The sequence below is a fragment of the Sceloporus occidentalis genome, unplaced genomic scaffold (genome assembly GCF_023333645.1).
Source record: "Sceloporus occidentalis isolate IW3139 unplaced genomic scaffold, rSceOcc1.0.p SCAF_5, whole genome shotgun sequence".
Taxonomy (NCBI): Eukaryota; Metazoa; Chordata; class Lepidosauria; order Squamata; family Phrynosomatidae; genus Sceloporus; species Sceloporus occidentalis.
The window spans coordinates 58480104-58496539 of NW_028316985.1; the positions used below are offsets into that span (position 1 = coordinate 58480104).

General features: G+C 40.8%; 1 protein-coding gene across 2 annotated transcripts in view; it reads right to left on the reverse strand.

Moving 5' to 3' along the window:
• Window positions 1-16436, reverse strand: part of LOC149312219 (SLIT-ROBO Rho GTPase-activating protein 1) — a 136617-nt gene that overhangs the window by 12745 nt on the left and 107436 nt on the right. For both annotated transcript variants that reach the window (XM_089524214.1, XM_089524213.1), the window contains 6 exons: window positions 16103-16163; window positions 15069-15146; window positions 9549-9683; window positions 7186-7291; window positions 4218-4442; window positions 3095-3174 (listed from right to left, as the gene is read on the reverse strand). In XM_089524214.1, the coding sequence (XP_089380340.1) occupies window positions 3095-3174; window positions 4218-4442; window positions 7186-7291; window positions 9549-9683; window positions 15069-15146; window positions 16103-16163 (685 nt within the window). The remainder of the gene's footprint in view (window positions 1-3094; window positions 3175-4217; window positions 4443-7185; window positions 7292-9548; window positions 9684-15068; window positions 15147-16102; window positions 16164-16436) is intronic.

The window sequence follows — 16436 nt, forward strand, 5'->3', positions numbered from 1 at the left end:
TAGTTCAAAGTGCTGGTCATGACCTATAAGACCTTATACATTTTAGATCCAGACTGTGTGAAAGAAAACCACCAAAATCTTAAGATCTATGGGGAAGTCTTTCTCTTGGTCTGAGCACCATCATAGGATTGCCTGGTGAAGACACAAGAGAGAGCCTTCTTGGTGGCACTTCCACCCTCTGGAACTCCCTTTCATGGGTGGCTAGACTAGCCCCCTTCCACGCTCCTTTTGCTGGTGGGCAAAAATCTTTTTATTTAAGCAGGCTTTTAATATGTGATCGCTTGCAGCGAGACTGCTTACTTGGGTGTTTTCATTATTTTTTAACTTCTGCAAGGCTGTTTAATACTTTTATACTGTTTAGATATGATGATTTAAATTGTTTTTTAAATGTTATTGTTGGGCAGGGGTAGGCAACCTTTTTGAGTCGGGGGCCGGGTTGCTGTCCCTCAGACAACTGGGGGGCCGAAGCCGGAGGGTGGAGCCTCCACCCTCCGGGGGCGGAGCCGCACATGGGGGTGGAGCTTCCACCCTCTGGGGCGGAGCCACATGCCAGGGCGGAGCTTCCACTATCCGGGGGTGGAGCCACATGTCAGGGGCGGAGTTTCCACCCTCCAGGGGCGGAGCCGCATAATATTTGCAAGAAGCTACTAGGGCCGGCAATGCCATAACACAGGAAAAACGCATGCACACTGTCTCAACCCACAAAAGAGCAAGCAAGTCCATGTGGGGGGATTTTACAAAGAGAATACCAAAGGAGAACAACAACAATAATAAGAGCAATATTTGCAAGAATGGAAGCGACTAGGCAAGGCCACAAAACAGCAAAAAATGCATGCCACTGTCTCAACCCACAAAAGAGCAAGCAAGTCCATGTGGGGGGATTTTGCAAAGAGAATACCAAAGGAGAACAACAACAATAATAAGAGCAATATTTGCAAGAATGGAAGCAACTAGGCAAGGCCACAAAACAGCAAAAAATGCATGCCACTGTCTCAACCCACAAAAGAGCAAGCAAGTCCATGTGGGGGGATTTTGCAAAGAGAATACCAAAGGAGAACAACAACAATAATAAGAGCAATATTTGCAAGAATGGAAGCAACTAGGCAAGGCCACAAAACAGCAAAAAATGCATGCCACTGTCTCAACCCACAAAAGAGCAAGCAAGTCCATGTGGGGGGATTTTGCAAAGAGAATACCAAAGGAGAACAACAACAATAATAAGAGCAATATTTGCAAGAATGGAAGCAACTAGGCAAGGCCACAAAACAGCAAAAAATGCATGCCACTGTCTCAACCCACAAAAGAGCAAGCAAGTCCATGTGGGGGGATTTTACAAAGAGAATACCAAAGGAGAACAACAACAATAATAAGAACAATATTTGCAAGAATGGAAGCAACTAGGCAAGGCCACAAAACAGCAAAAAATGCATGCCACTGTCTCAACCCACAAAAGAGCAAGCAAGTCCATGTGGGGGGATTTTACAAAGAGAATACCAAAGGAGAACAACAACAATAATAAGAACAATATTTGCAAGAATGGAAGCAACTAGGCAAGGCCACAAAACAGCAAAAAATGCATGCCACTGTCTCAACCCACAAAAGAGCAAGCAAGTCCATGTGGGGGGATTTTACAAAGAGAATACCAAAGGAGAACAACAACAATAATAAGAACAATATTTGCAAGAATGGAAGCAACTAGGCAAGGCCACAAAACAGCAAAAAATGCATGCCACTGTCTCAACCCACTTTCTTTCCCTCCCTCCCTATCACTCCCACCTTCTCACCTTTTCTCTCTCTCTCTTCTCCTCTCCCTCCCTCCCTCTCCTCTCCCTCTCACCTTTTCTCTCTCTCTCTTCTCCCCTCCCTCCCACCCACCCTTTCTCTCTCTCTCTCTCTCCTCCCCTCCCTCCCTCCCTCCCTCTCTTTCCTCTCCCTCCCATCCTTTCTCTCTCTTTCTCTCCTCCCCTCCCTCCCTCTCTCTTCTCTCCCTCCCTCCCACTCTCTCTCTCTCTCTCCTCCTCCCCTCCCTCCCTCTCTCTTCTCTCCCTCCCACTCTCTCTCTCTCCTCCTCCCCTCCCTCCCTCCCTCTCTCTCTGCCTCCTCCTTCCCCCCCCGCCCCTCCATTTATAGGAGGGAGGAGGGCGGGGCCAGGAGGGAGGTGGGTGGGGCCAAGAGGGAGGTGGGCGGGGCCCATTTGAAGGCCCGGTGCGGCTCCTGGAGCCCCGATTCAGGGCTCCAGAGGCCGCATCGGGTCTCCCAGGGGCCCGGTGAGGCTGCTGAAGCCCCGTTTCAGGGCTTCGGCTGCCGCATCGGGCCTCCCAGAGGCCCGGTGCGGCTCCTGGAGCCCCGATTCAGGGCTCCAGAGGCTGCATCGGGCCTCCCAATGGGCGCCGCCATTTTGCCCTTCAAAATGGCGGCGAAGTCTCGCGCGGCCTTCATGGTCGCGCGAGACTTTGCCGCCATTTTGAAAGGCAAAATGGCGGCCGGAGCGGCCGAAATCGGCGGTGATTTCGGCGGCAGGAGGGAGCGGGGGCCGGCAGAAAGGCGCCCACGGGCCAGAGGTTGCCGACCCCTGTTGTTGGGTTTTAAATGAGCCCATTTTTGAGCCACCTTGGTTCCCATTCTGGGACAAAGTCAGAATATACAATTAATGAATTAATTAATTAAGAGAAGGTGGTGATGGTATTTTTTTTATTTTCATGGAACACAGTAACATTTACCTAAAAGTAGTGATGTAGACCATAATATCGTGCACAGCAGTTTAAAATGAGCTTGAGAATGTAACATTGCAAGATCAAGTAATCTGTGCTGAGGAATACAGATTTTTCTTTTTTTGGTTTCCATTTGACCTTCCCGTAACTGTGACAATGGAGGCCGGGGGTGGGGGGTGGGCAAGGAAACAGCTGCCCATTGACAGATGGGCCAGTGTTAAAAAACAAAATCTATACACACACACTTGAATTAAAGGACATTGTGTCAGGGACTCTTCATTTAAAATGAAAGATAATGAGGAAAACAGCATTTCCTCTGTGAATTATGTATGCATTTAATTTGGGAAACAAGGTCATTACAAACAACAAAAATGCAGGCATACCATCTTCACTCGTGTGTGGCTCTGTACCTGCATCCAAATCCACTTCTTCTAAGGTACCATGTTCACTATAAGGGCTATCACTGTAGAATAATATGATATGAATTAATAATTTATAGATGGATAAATTTGCCATTTAAAAATCTAGTAAGCTGCCATATTAATATACTTCTTCTGCAAACATGACTTAACATTTCCAAGTAAAACAAAGTACTTCTTCCATCTTTAAATACTTTCACTAGTTTCTTTTAATCGTTTCAAAAAATCTAGTTCCAGACAAACTGCACACCATAATTGATTTATCTCTCTTCCCATTCAGAATTTTTGAGATAGATCTCAACTATAATAGGAAACCTGAGTCAATTTTATGATGCCTCTTGTTTAAGGTTCAGAATCATAGGGCTGGGGGAAGGGAGCTATGGCCCTTCAAGATTTTGTTGGGTTGCAGCTTTCATCAGTCCTAGCCAGTACAATCAATGATCAAGCATGATGGGACATATTGTTCAGCAGATTTGTTGGTCCTCCATCCTTGTCGCAAAGGGTGCATTTAAAGGCCATCAATTTGTTTTAAATGACTACCTGTCAATTCTGAAATGGCAGGATAAACTGGCTTGAACTCTCTGATGAATACTCTTTCCTTTTCACTGTGGGGTCCTGATGCTGACTGGGTTCATGCTGTAGACTGTGGCCTTCTGTGTGCCGCTTCTCCAAAATTAATGAGGCCAGGTTAAACACATTTGCTTTGAACTGTTGTTGTGTGGTTTCAAGTCGTTTCCAACTTAGGGTGACCTTACATTGACCCCATCAAGGGGTTTTCTTGGCAAGATTTGTTCAGTGCTGGGTTGCCTTAACCTTCCTTTGTGGCTGAGAGACTGTGACTGGCTCAAGGTTACCCAATGGGTTTCCATGGCTGAGTGAGGATTTGAACCCTGGCCCTCAGAGCTGAAGTCCAGTGCTCAAACCACTACACCACACTGGTTCGTGTTTTAAATATGTGACTAATAACTATGGGTAGCTGGACCAGAGTTACAGAATCTACACATTTTTTCTGGGATGAAATAAGGGTCACCCAGCGATCCTATAAAACCAGGGGAAAGGTACTGAGATGAAAGACTGGAAAACTTACCAATATTCATCACCAGCCATACATTTTTCATAAACTGGGCCATCAAGCTCCTTGTTGTCAGGGAAAATGGTCTCATGGTGAATAATGATAGTTTTGATTATTTCATTCACATGAGCCTGGCATGACACTTGGTCTTGTATATCTGGAACAGGCATCAATGTTGGGCCAAAACAAATGGCCAGGTTATAAGGATCCATCATATTTTCATCACTGTACTGTGAAAGGCTGTTTTTAAAAACATGAAAAAGAAAGGAAAAGGGTTTTTAAAAGTCTTTTTTATAACAACAACAACAACAACAAAAATACTTGACACAGTCTACATATTTGGTCCAAAACACACTGCAGAAATAATCCAGTTTGAGACTGCTTTAATTGCCTTAGCTCATTGCTAGAGAATCCTGGGTATTATAGGTTGTTGTGGCAGCAGAGCTCTCTGACAGAGAACACTAAATGTCTCACCAAACTACAGTCCTCAGGATTCCCTAGCATTGAACCAAGGTGGCTAAAATGGTCTCAAACTGGATTATTTTTGCAGTGTGGATTGGACCCTACTCACCCAATCCATTCTAATACTTAGGTTTGTATTGGGGTATCATTAGCACACATATACACCAGCATTTTAATTCAGAGACCTTTTCCTGACTGGTGATGCTATGAAGAAATATGGGTTACTTCTTTTGAAGAATGAATGTGAATAATCAGTAGAATGTCATACAGTGATCAACAGAAGTACTACACTTGGGCAATATCTAAAGCAGAAGTTCAACTTTGAATAGATGCTGCACTGATAAGCAAAAATAATAAAGGATTTGAATTGCAGGAAACATTAAAGTAGGAGACATTCTCATAAATATGAAGAAGTTTTCCTCCTCTAACTTTGATCAAAGACCAGAAATTATGGGCTTTTAATGGCAACAGCTTGAGTGAAAAATCCGTAACTCTGAGGTCTATTGTTATATTTTTTTTCTTAACTCAAAAGGCCAAATCTTTACACAAAAGTGCTGCCATTTTAAGTCACATGTGTATTTTTCTTCCCCTAAACTCCCTTCTTCCCTCGGCATCCCATGCTGTATGTTCCCTTGTCTCCCTCACCTGCTGCTCCACAAAAATATCTCTGAACTCCTCTGGTTTTATCTTCATTTTTTCCACCCAGAGAATGTCTCCTCTTTTCTTTTTGTCCCTCCATAGCATCATCTTTCTTTGTGCTACCACAGATCTGTATTCTCGTCTCATTTTTTTTTTCTATCCATGGATCTCTCTTCATCTGTACTTCTCAAATATCTCTCTCTTCCCCCATGAAGACATGGTTCCTTTTTCGGTACCATGGAAGGTCTCTCTATTGCCACTTCTATTTCTCCACTTCAAAGACCTTTACATTCAATATATGAAGATTAAAATGGGTCTATTTTAAGAATGGAGCTCTCTGTACACAGTGCCTTTTAAAAACAGGTTGACTGCTGTCTGTGCCAGACAGGATTTTCAAGTGTGCTCTGCAATTACACCACCATTTTTACATGCAAGTTTCTGAGGAAAGCCAATGGTTGAAATGCATTCAGCTGCTGCTTGATTTTATAATCTAATCATTCTGACCCGCTATTTTAAGAAAGTCTTTGAGAGCATATGTTATTGCAGTTATGGCAGCATATTGCATATGTTATTGCAGCTTCTGTTTCCTCTTGTTAGTTTTCCCAGCCCATAACTTTGACACTCAAATCCATGCAGCACTTTGCCAACTCCTGGTTTAAGCCAAGCAGAAACTGATGCTATGACTAAAGTACACCCTTTATTTATGCGGGGGATCCATTCCGGACTCCCCCACGTAAAACAAATAATGCGTATGCTCAAGACCCATTTAAATGAATGGGGCTTGTGCATGCAGTGGTGTGGCGGTGTGCACGCGCACAATGGGCACACACACCATTCGTCCCTATGGGATGTGCCACCCTTTCCTCCCCATGTGGCTTTCAGCATATGCTGAAAGCTGTGTATTACATGGGCGCACTGTACAAGTAACTGGAGGAAAAAAAAACCTGATTATTCTTACTATTTCTCTGCATTTCTGTTCACCTTGCTCATGTAAATTTAGTTTTACACTAGGAATGCAAAGAACACTAGCAATGTTTGTCATTCTCACAGAGAAAGAGAGCCTCAACACACTGCAATGTGCTGTCAAAAAGATAAAGTCAACCCCCCACAAGCTTTTTTGCCTTTTCAATTTCTGTGTATGTGTCTGAAATTTTTTTTCAGCATAAAACCCATTGCTTTGTATTACAAGTAAATGTTTTCTATGCAAAACTGTTCTTTAAATGAACTATTTTGGGCAAATGAGTTTGTTTTTAGCCAAATAGTCCTGAAATGCAATATTGTTCAAAATGATGAATAATTTTTATCATTTTTCCTTCTAACTTATGCTCTCAAGGGTTATAATAACAGCTTTTCAGTCTGTTTTATGGTGATGGAAATGAGCATCCAGCATTGCTACTTCACTCTAAACCTGTGGTTCTCAGCCTTCCTAATGCTGTGACCCTTTAATACAGTTCCTCATCTTGTGGTGACCCCCAACCATAACATTATTTTCATTGCTACTTCATAACAGTAATTTTGCAATCCCTGTGAAAGGGTAGTTCAACTCAAAAGGGGTCACAACCCACAGGCTGAGAACCGGGGCTCTAAACAATCTGATGTGGAAGGCCTGTTAACAGTATTATCAATAAAACTTCCAAGAAATTTGCAATTATGCAAATCTATGGCCACTTTGTTTTACATTTCCATAAATCCCACTTTCAGGTCACCTTTTCATTTCTACTTCAGAGATATCTCTCTATTGAAGAGCAAATTCCGATCTGCTTGAAAAATCATTGCTCTGCTGTCAGTTAAAATAGTTGCATCTCTGTTATAACAAAGTTGGCATACATATCCATTTTACAAATCATCATTAATGTTCCTATGGAAAATTAAAAGTACTTACTGATTGAGGAAGGCAAAGAGGTATCTCAGCACTATAAGGACTGATCTTGGCAAAGTCAGGAGGAGTTTACGTATGTGAAGAGCTCTCTCATAGAGATTTTCTATTCCTGTAATTTACAAGTATGTAACTTAAATATTACTGGCAATGTGACAGCAGCTGAATCCTTTTGAGATTTCCCATCAGTAATATTTACACAATCATTCCAAATGCTATTGACTGACCAATTCATGTCTTTAGGTCTTTTGTTCATATTTTAAGTAGTTTATATGGAAGGAAAACATGTGCTTCCCTATGGACTACAATATCTTGCAGTTTGAAGAAATGTTTGACACAAGAATTTTCATTCACCTTGATTATTCTCAGGGACAAATTACAAATGGCTGTAATGGGGTAGTTCTGTCCTTGATTGCAGGGCTGTTGTTTTTTCTCTGCACAAATTGCCAGCACAGGTTATATGTTGAGACTCAATTGTGAAGGAGCAGGGTCTTCAATCCTTGTCCTCTTGCTGCAGTGCAGTGATTGTGGGCCCCAATCAAAATTGTGCTAACCCCTACACTTTACTGCCCCTACACAGGGGTCCCAGTTCCAATCTGGCCCCCTGCACTGGCAATCTGATGAGGGACAACCCCTATCCTAAAGAGCAGAGCTACATAAATAAATTGACATGTTTTGGCCTTCATTTACAGCCAAGTTGAGACTTACTTGCATTAACATGGTCTAGTTTAGTTCCTTTTAATTGCACCAGTTGAAACCCAAGTATGTTTGCGTTAAGACAGACACTGATAACTAGTGATCCTCCAGTCTGCTGGAATAAAGCTTCATCAATTCCTCACCATGGACTATACTGGTTATAAATCATAGTGGCTGCATTCCAAAAACATCTGCTGAGTCCTGCTTTGCTAACCCTCTGGTTTAAATGGATAGCAGTTTATATTATTAAATGAGCTAAGATTAAATCTGACAAGCCTCAAAAACAGTTAATCAGCTACATAGTGAGATTCTTTAATACGTGCTCTACTCAACAAAAAATAATTAATTTGATATTATATTATAAAGAAATCATAGGCAATTGTATTCAGTGTTAAAAGTTCCTATCTGCATGCAATAAGGATCATTTCTCTGGCAAGATGAACAAAGAATAAATATAATACATGAGAATTTAAATGTAAATTATTTATTGTAAAGATATCTAAATTGTCCTTCATTCTAACATTACTTTCTCCAATCTAGTGCTTTCCAGATGTGGTAGATAACAACTGTCAATATTCCCTGGCTCAGGGGAATTTGTACAGCCTAATACATTTAGAGAGCACCAGGCTGGGCAATGAATTTCAGCATGGTACACAGTGGCAACATCACAATTTAAATAATATATAATTATCTGTCACAAAAATGGAACAAAGTCATAAAACTACAGATGGAAACAATGAGGCCAAGTGAAAATGCCTGGAATGCCAGGAATGTCTTGACCATCAAAAAGTTTTGTAATGTTGGTGCCAGCCAAATTTTCCACAGGAGGCTGTTTCTAAGTGAGGCTTTAGGCCAGAGACATGGCCTATGGGTTTTGCCACATGAAAACTTTGTTCAGGCATAACATACTTCTCAACTTATTGTGGTCAGAAAAGGGCCCTATCTAAAGAAAGATACATGAAATTATCTGCTACATAGACAAGCCTTATATTGTACATTACTCTTACTAAGTGAAGAGACCAGAATGAGGAACAAATTTAAGCAATATAAGCTGCATGTACACAACAGCAGATGCCAGTTCCAGGGTTTTGTGGGGGTTTTACATTCAGGAGTTTTCTCCAGAGTTTATACCCCAGCCACTATTGCTCCCCCCGCCAACCCCCTTTTGCCACCATCAAACATTTTCAAATGTCCCTTCCTCCTGGCAGTGCTGCTGCTGGTGGCTCTCAGCCATTTACATCAAGACAAAGTGCTCAGATCACATGCTGGGTGCTTTGTTTGCCTCAGAGTGAAGGTGTATTAGTGAAGCCAGCATTGAAGAAGGAAGAGGAGGAAAACTGTTTGGGTTGGGAATCGACCCCAAGGTTTAAAAATGGCAGTGGGGGAAGCGCCAGTGGTGGGGCAGTGGCGGACCCAGGAAAGTCTGCAGGGACAGTCGGGTAGTGTATACAATCTAACTGATGTCCTTGTGGAGAAAAAAGTATGTGGGGTGGCTTCTGGGTGAGTGCAGGGGCAGTAGTCTGTTTGGAATTTTGTCCATAGATTAGCCCTTGGTCTTCTGGACACATGCAACACACACACACACACACACACAGAAAGAGAAAGAGAGAGGGAGAGGGAAAGAGAGAGAGAGAGAAAAATATTCAAATACTATAAATAAAAATGCAACTTACTGATACAAGAAATAAGATCATTAAATCTTTCCTTAGGAAAGACAGGGTTCTCTAGCCCTCGGAAATAAAGCTTCAGTACTCCAGCGACTGAGTTAATGTCATGGTTACTTTGGTCTTCTGCCAAAGGATTTTCACCTGCGAAGATATACAAAATTAAACACTTACAGACATGCTAGCTGAACAGCATTTGCTGCACAGGATCCTGAGCTGTAGTAAATAAATAACAATCTGCAGTTAAAAATGAATTTAATTGGCTAAAATAAACTCATCTTTCTGTTATAATCCGACCATATCTCTCCGCCTCTACTGCCAAGATCCTGGTCCATGCCCTAGTGGTATCATGACTTGATTACTGTAACATCCTCCTGGCTGGGCTTCCTCTTTCTCACCTCCGTCCTTTAATTTCTGTCCAGCATTCAGCTGCATGCATTATCACATCTGCCCACCGCTCTGACTACATCTCTCCTGCGTTGGCATCCCTTCACTTGTCCCACTCCCTTTCCGCATTCAGTATAAGCTCCTGCTGTCAACGTTTAAAGCCCTCCATGGGCTGGCCCCTCCTTACTTATCAGACCTTATTTCTCCTCACTTTCCCACTAGGGCCCTCCATTCAGGTAGTCAAGGTCTGCTGTCCCAGCCCAGGATTTCCTCTGCCCCATCTCGGATTCGCTCCTTTTCACTTGCTGCCCCTCACTCCTGGAACCTTCTTCCCCCGCGAGCAAGAACCATCACTTCTTTAACCAGCTTCAAAATGGAGTTGAAGACCATTCTGTTCAGAGAAGCGTTCCCAGGCATTGCATAATGGTCACTTGCTATTTGATGTTCTTTGTTGCCTGTTTTATTGAATCATTTCCTGTATTGCTATGTATTTTATATGTATTATCCTACTAGAGAGGCAGGCTAGCTCCAACAGGCCTCCCTGGAAGATGATTAACCATCCATTAAGAAGCCAAGCCCTCCCTCCAGTCCATCTCCCCTGATCTAGGCCTCGGAGGTAGAGAAGAACTGCTGGCCCTCATCCCCTTCCCCACCACCACTCCCTTCTCCTTTTGTGTTGTGTCTTTTTAGATTGTAAGCCTGAGGGCAGGGAACTGTCCAATTAAAAAGATTGTATGTACAGCACTGTGTAAATTTACAGCGCTTTATAAATAAAGGTTAATAATAATAATAATAATAATAATAATAATAATAATAATGTTATATATCCTAGGCATGCTTACAGTAGGATAGGCAAAGTTAGCCCTGTGGCTACATGAAGCCCCCAATGCTTCTTTGTTAACCTTTGGCCACTTCAGACTTTGTGGATTGCCCTTTTTCTGAAAACAAGAACAACAAATCTGTCGCTCCTGGAAGACCCCAAGAGTGGAAGATCACCTTTTAAGTAGGTTATTAAGAATATCCATGCTGTTTAACTTTGCAAAACCAGAGGTGGACTGATTTTAGTTGGTATGGTTTTTTTTGGCATTATGAGTACTCATGAGGCTCCTAGACAGTCCGCAGACCCACTGCAAGTGCTCACCCATACCTTATATATCCCAGTTTAGAAAGGAAATTCTGTGAAGAATTGTGCGATATTAAATTAATTTTGTCCCATTTACCGACAAAACCCATATGTTCCATAACCGTTCCCTTGAACTAAGTTCTAATAGTCTCAAGATAGTTTCTCAAGAAAAATTGTTTGAAGAGTATAGCATAAGTTAAATAAGCTTTTGCAGCTATTTCCAGTCAAGTCACATACTGAACAAATACAGATTTCTTCAAGCTGCACATCTTTCTCTAAGCTGAAGGAGTAATTAAAGAGATTTAAAGAACATGTGCACTGCAGTGTATTATGATTAAAAGGCTGGATTCTAAATGCATAAGGAGAAAGAGAAAGATTTTGAAGACTATATATGTGTGTATTTAAAAGAAGGTTAGCAGCCAATTAAAGGGTCGGCAATAGGTTAACTGACTGCATTTTTAATGACTAGACTAACTAGTTAAATGGTTAAAAGATTAAATAGTTAATGCACAGATTAACTAGTTAAAGAAACAACTTTAGCATTTTACTGTAGGTGATATTTAATGAGGACAGTATTTATCACTGAATAATTTGTACAAATAATGTACTCTTTGAACTTTTTAGAGGCATTGAATTAGAGTGACTGCGAATTGGTTTACATGTGATATTCAGATCAGAGTTCTATCTGCTCCAGTCTAGTCAATGAAATGTTTGGGGGAACTTCATAATCAGATTAAAAATGTAATAGCTTTATCCCACTCTTGTTGTCCAGAAATGTACTCATGCATGCATGATATTTTGAATGCTAGAGATAGCACAGGTAACCATCATAGCTAGTATCCATTAATGACATTATCCTACATGAGTCTTCCTACTCTCTTTCTAAAGCCACTTGTACTGGTGGCCATCTCAATATCATGCAGCAGATTCCACACTGTGCTCTTAAAAAAAGTATTTCCTTTTGTTTGTCCTGAATTTCCCACCAATCGCCTTCATATGATGAACCTGGGTTTTAATATTATAAGAGAGAGAAAGAGATTTCCCGCTATTGACTTTCTCCTTGTATTTTACAAACCTATTTCTTGTTCGCTATTACTTGTCACTTTTTAAAATTAAGGGCTTGTCTACATGAGTTATTTACTCCAAATTCCCCCTGGGCTCACTGCATCCTGTTTACATGGTGCAGGGCCAAAACTCTGAATTGAGTGTGGACTGTTTTCATGACGTCTGCACCCAATTTGGCCTTTCCTCCCCTTAACCCAAATGTAAAAACCTTGTCTTTTGCTCTGGGTTTTTGGCTCTCTCTGTAGCAACAATGGGTTGCTGCCTTCCAACGCAATTTCTGTAGGCTGCCCGGTGCTCCCATTGCAGGCATGAATCACTCTGAGGTTAGAACAAGGCATCCAGCATCGATAACATGACTGGTCACCTCGTTGTGACCTCAGCAGCAACGCCGAGCAAGGAACAGGATTGCATGGGAAGGCAGCCACCCATTGATACTGCAGAGAGAGCACAGGTAATAGGAGAATTCCGGGTCACAATACTCCATGGGCAGCATGGAGTATTCTGGCCAGTGAAGACAAGCCCTAACCCACCTACAACAGTCTATACTTTGTGGGTAAAATAATTGCTCCAGCTCCCTGACAATTTTGCCAGCTCTGCATTATTTTTGTTTATAGAGGAAGTGCAGCTAAGACAGAATGTGAAAGGTGCATGCACCATAGATTTGTAAAAATAGGCATTATGATCTCAGTCATTTATTTTTGATCTATTCCATAATGTCCCTTTTCCCCCCTAATAAGCCTTTTAATAAATGTATGCTTCAAAGAAAACTGATCAGATCTGAAACTCAGTGGTGCTCTGCTCCATGGGAGAGACATCAATTGTCCAAGGTGACCTAACAAGGGAGGGTTAGGTGAAGCAGTCATTTACCATTAGGAAGAAAGTAATTCTATTAAAGATGTATTTTTTTTGTTCCTCCCAGCATTTGCAAAAAGATAGCACAACTGTGATGTTTCTAGTCATGACAAAGAAAGGACTACAGTGGCAGCTCGAAAGTAAGCAAGCAAGCATGCAATAAAGATTCCTGAATGGAAAGGATGAGAATGACAGGTGGATTTAACAGTATCAGCTTCTATGATTAAAAAAAAAACCCCTGTTATGTTTATTTTCTGGTTTATGCTTTGTTTCTCATCCTGGAAGAATTAACAAAAACATGGGTGCAAACAATTTGTCTGTCTTAAGAGGCAACTGCCACAGCTGTGCTGGACGATAACTCCATCACCATTGGCAAAAACTATGCTGGCTGGGGATGATGGGATTTGCTTTCAGATTAAAGTGGAGGGCTCCAGTGAAAGATCACTGAAAGGTAACAAAGCAGAAGAGGCATTGCTGGCAAAGTTAATTCACTTGGGAAAGAAGTAATGCTAGAAAAAGGAATAAAGGAATGTGCATATAAAATGTATAAAAAACAGGTGGGTGGAAAAGTGGTATATGAACCCCATATCCCTTTGCAGCATCGGTAAGACTTTGATGATAACAATTTTATGGAAGTTTGAGAAGTACAGATTTACTTATACAACTTAATCTGCTGTGGCACAAACATTTATTATTAAAATCCTTGGCTGGTAGCGTAACATTTAATATGTAATAAATGTAAGCAGCCTTTCCCAAGAACATTTGCTACCAAGACAAAAATCGTTATGCAATTTTGGGGCTTTTTATACTGTGTGTTAGGGAGCTTAACTGGATTTTTTAAACTTGCTTTTTCATTTTATTTAAAGGATTGTCTTTTCTCTATGGATTAATTTAATTAAGAAATGATATGTAAAAGGCCAAGTGTAAATTAAAAATCAACCAACAAGATCCCAAAGGAAGGCACAAGTGTGTGCGTGAGTGCACGTACACAGACACACAGACACACACACACAGCTGTTACTCTTTAAAGTTATGATCACAGTCTTATGTGAATCTGTATTAATTGCTGGTATTCACGAACTGAAATCATGAACTGGCTACACACTCAATGACCTTTGCAAAAACTACACTTCGTTAGAAAGTATGAGAAGCTGGTATTGTCTTATTAACATAAGCTCAAAGAACACAAAAGCCATAGGCAGATACCTTACTTGAGGTATTCATGAACTAATAAATATATGAGAAAAACACTACTTGCTACTGGTAAGCAGTATGTACTTACTATTGGTAACTAGTACAGGTCTACTAGTCTTGACAGGGCAGCCTGTCAAGCTGTTCTAAGCTGTCTCTGAAACCTTATTACGGTAACCCTTCAAATTTAAAGCTTCATCAGCATCTCTAACTGTACAGAGGATGCATTAAGTCCCATTAAGCATTTGAAAAAAAGTTTTGGATTATACCATTTCAAAATTCACATGGACAATTACATATTTAAAGCCACTCACTCCTTCCTGCAATCATCAAACATTTCTTGTACCCAGAAATCTAATGCATCAGGTAGAAGGGCTGCAAGTCTGTATACTTCTATTGAGTATTGAAATGGCCTATTTTTTAAAAAAACCTTGGTAAATTGGGAAGTCACACTGTAGAAATTACCTTTCAAGCTGGGAAACGGAAGGTGCAAAGGAATACCAAAGCAAAGTCCATTCCATGTTTCCAGCATTCTTATATGCTGAACCAGTGTAACCTGTTGCTGGAAACTGTGTATTTTGAAACTATGAACAGTTTCACTGATTCTGTGGGAATCTGCATGTCTTCCTAGAAAATTACAGCATCAGTATGGCTGACCTTTTTCACACAAGGACAGACAAGCATAATGTGCAGCTAGATATCTTGCTTCTGCCTCTACCCTTGGCTTGTGCCAACCTGTCAATCTGGTTGTCCTATGAAGTACTTTCCTACCAGGACACCATTATATGCAATAATGATTAAGTTTCAAAAAAATGGAAGCATTTCTCTATTAAAGGCTTAGCAAGATGGATCTCACATTACTGAAATGAAACAAAATACAATTATATATTCATGGGGGAAAATATAATCACCTCGCTCAAATGAATTTTTAATATCATTGACTTCCACCTGGGAGCCAGAGACTCTGAAAATGCCTTGATGCTGAAGACCTGAAAAACAAGAGCAATAAAGAAATCTATGAAATTAAATTGGGCGTTAAGAGTCAAATCAACAGAAACTAGTCACTGATATATTGATTTATTAGCATCATATTCCATTTTGTCAATTGTCAGGTCCTCAAAAATGTTCCCAACATTTTGTGATACAACTCTAGCTTTCTCTTGTTGTTGTTGTTGCTGTGTGCATTCAAATAGTTTACTACTTATGGAGGCAAACCTATTATGGGGTTTTCTTTGGAAGATTTGTTCAGAATCATAGAATCATAGAGTTGGAAGAGACCACAAGGGCCAACCAGTCCAACAGAGGAGGGCTGCCATTGCCTTTCCCTGAGGCTGAGAGCATGTGACTTGCCCAAGGTCACTCAGTGAATTTAATGGCCAAGTGGGGAATTGATCCCTGGTTTCCAGGGTTATAGTCCAACACTCAAACCACTATGCACACTGCCACCCTCAGCTTGTTTCCAAGCAAGAGATCCTCCTTGAAACAGCTTTTTCCCCTTTCCATTGCCCATTCAGGGCTTGTTCCATTACTGTGAACATTTCTGGTAATTTAATTCTTATTCCTATCTTTATTGAACCCTGTTGGGGTTTTTTTTTTGTTTTAATTTATATACCGCTATTCCAAAGATCATAGCAGTGAACAGCAAGTAAGCTAATTAGCAAGTAAGCTAATTTGCCCCCAACAGTCTGGGTACTCATTTTAGCGACCTCGGAAGGATGCAAACCTGAGTCGAGCTTGGGCCCTTTTGCTGGTCTTGAACTCTTGTTCAAGTTGTTCAAGCATGACCCTCACACTTTGTCACAGTGAGTCTCCTTATTTCAACATTGAAGGTGTAATTAGGAATTGGTTTAACCATTTAAGAAAAAAGTATAATCATTATTAACCACAACATTGTTAAGAAACCAATAAGCATTAAGATTAAGCTATATAGTACTTTGAAACTCACCATACAAGTTGATAAACCGGATGCAGCTTTCTACTATGAGTGGGATTACTTGCCCTGAGTCCTGGTGGGAAACAAAATTAACCTCAACTATTCCATAAATAATAAGAAAGAGACTTTTCTTTGCAAGTAAAAAATATTGTTATCAATATCCTTACAGCTTCAAACTCGTAACAATTTGTAAAGGCAATTCTGAGTAGAATAAAATGTTTACCAGCAATGCATTTGGAAACTCAAACACTTAAAAAAAAATTCTGCCTCAGTCTTTTTTGTATTTCACATTTTTTAAACAAAAATTTATTAACTGATTAAATAATTCACCAATTAACTATAATTA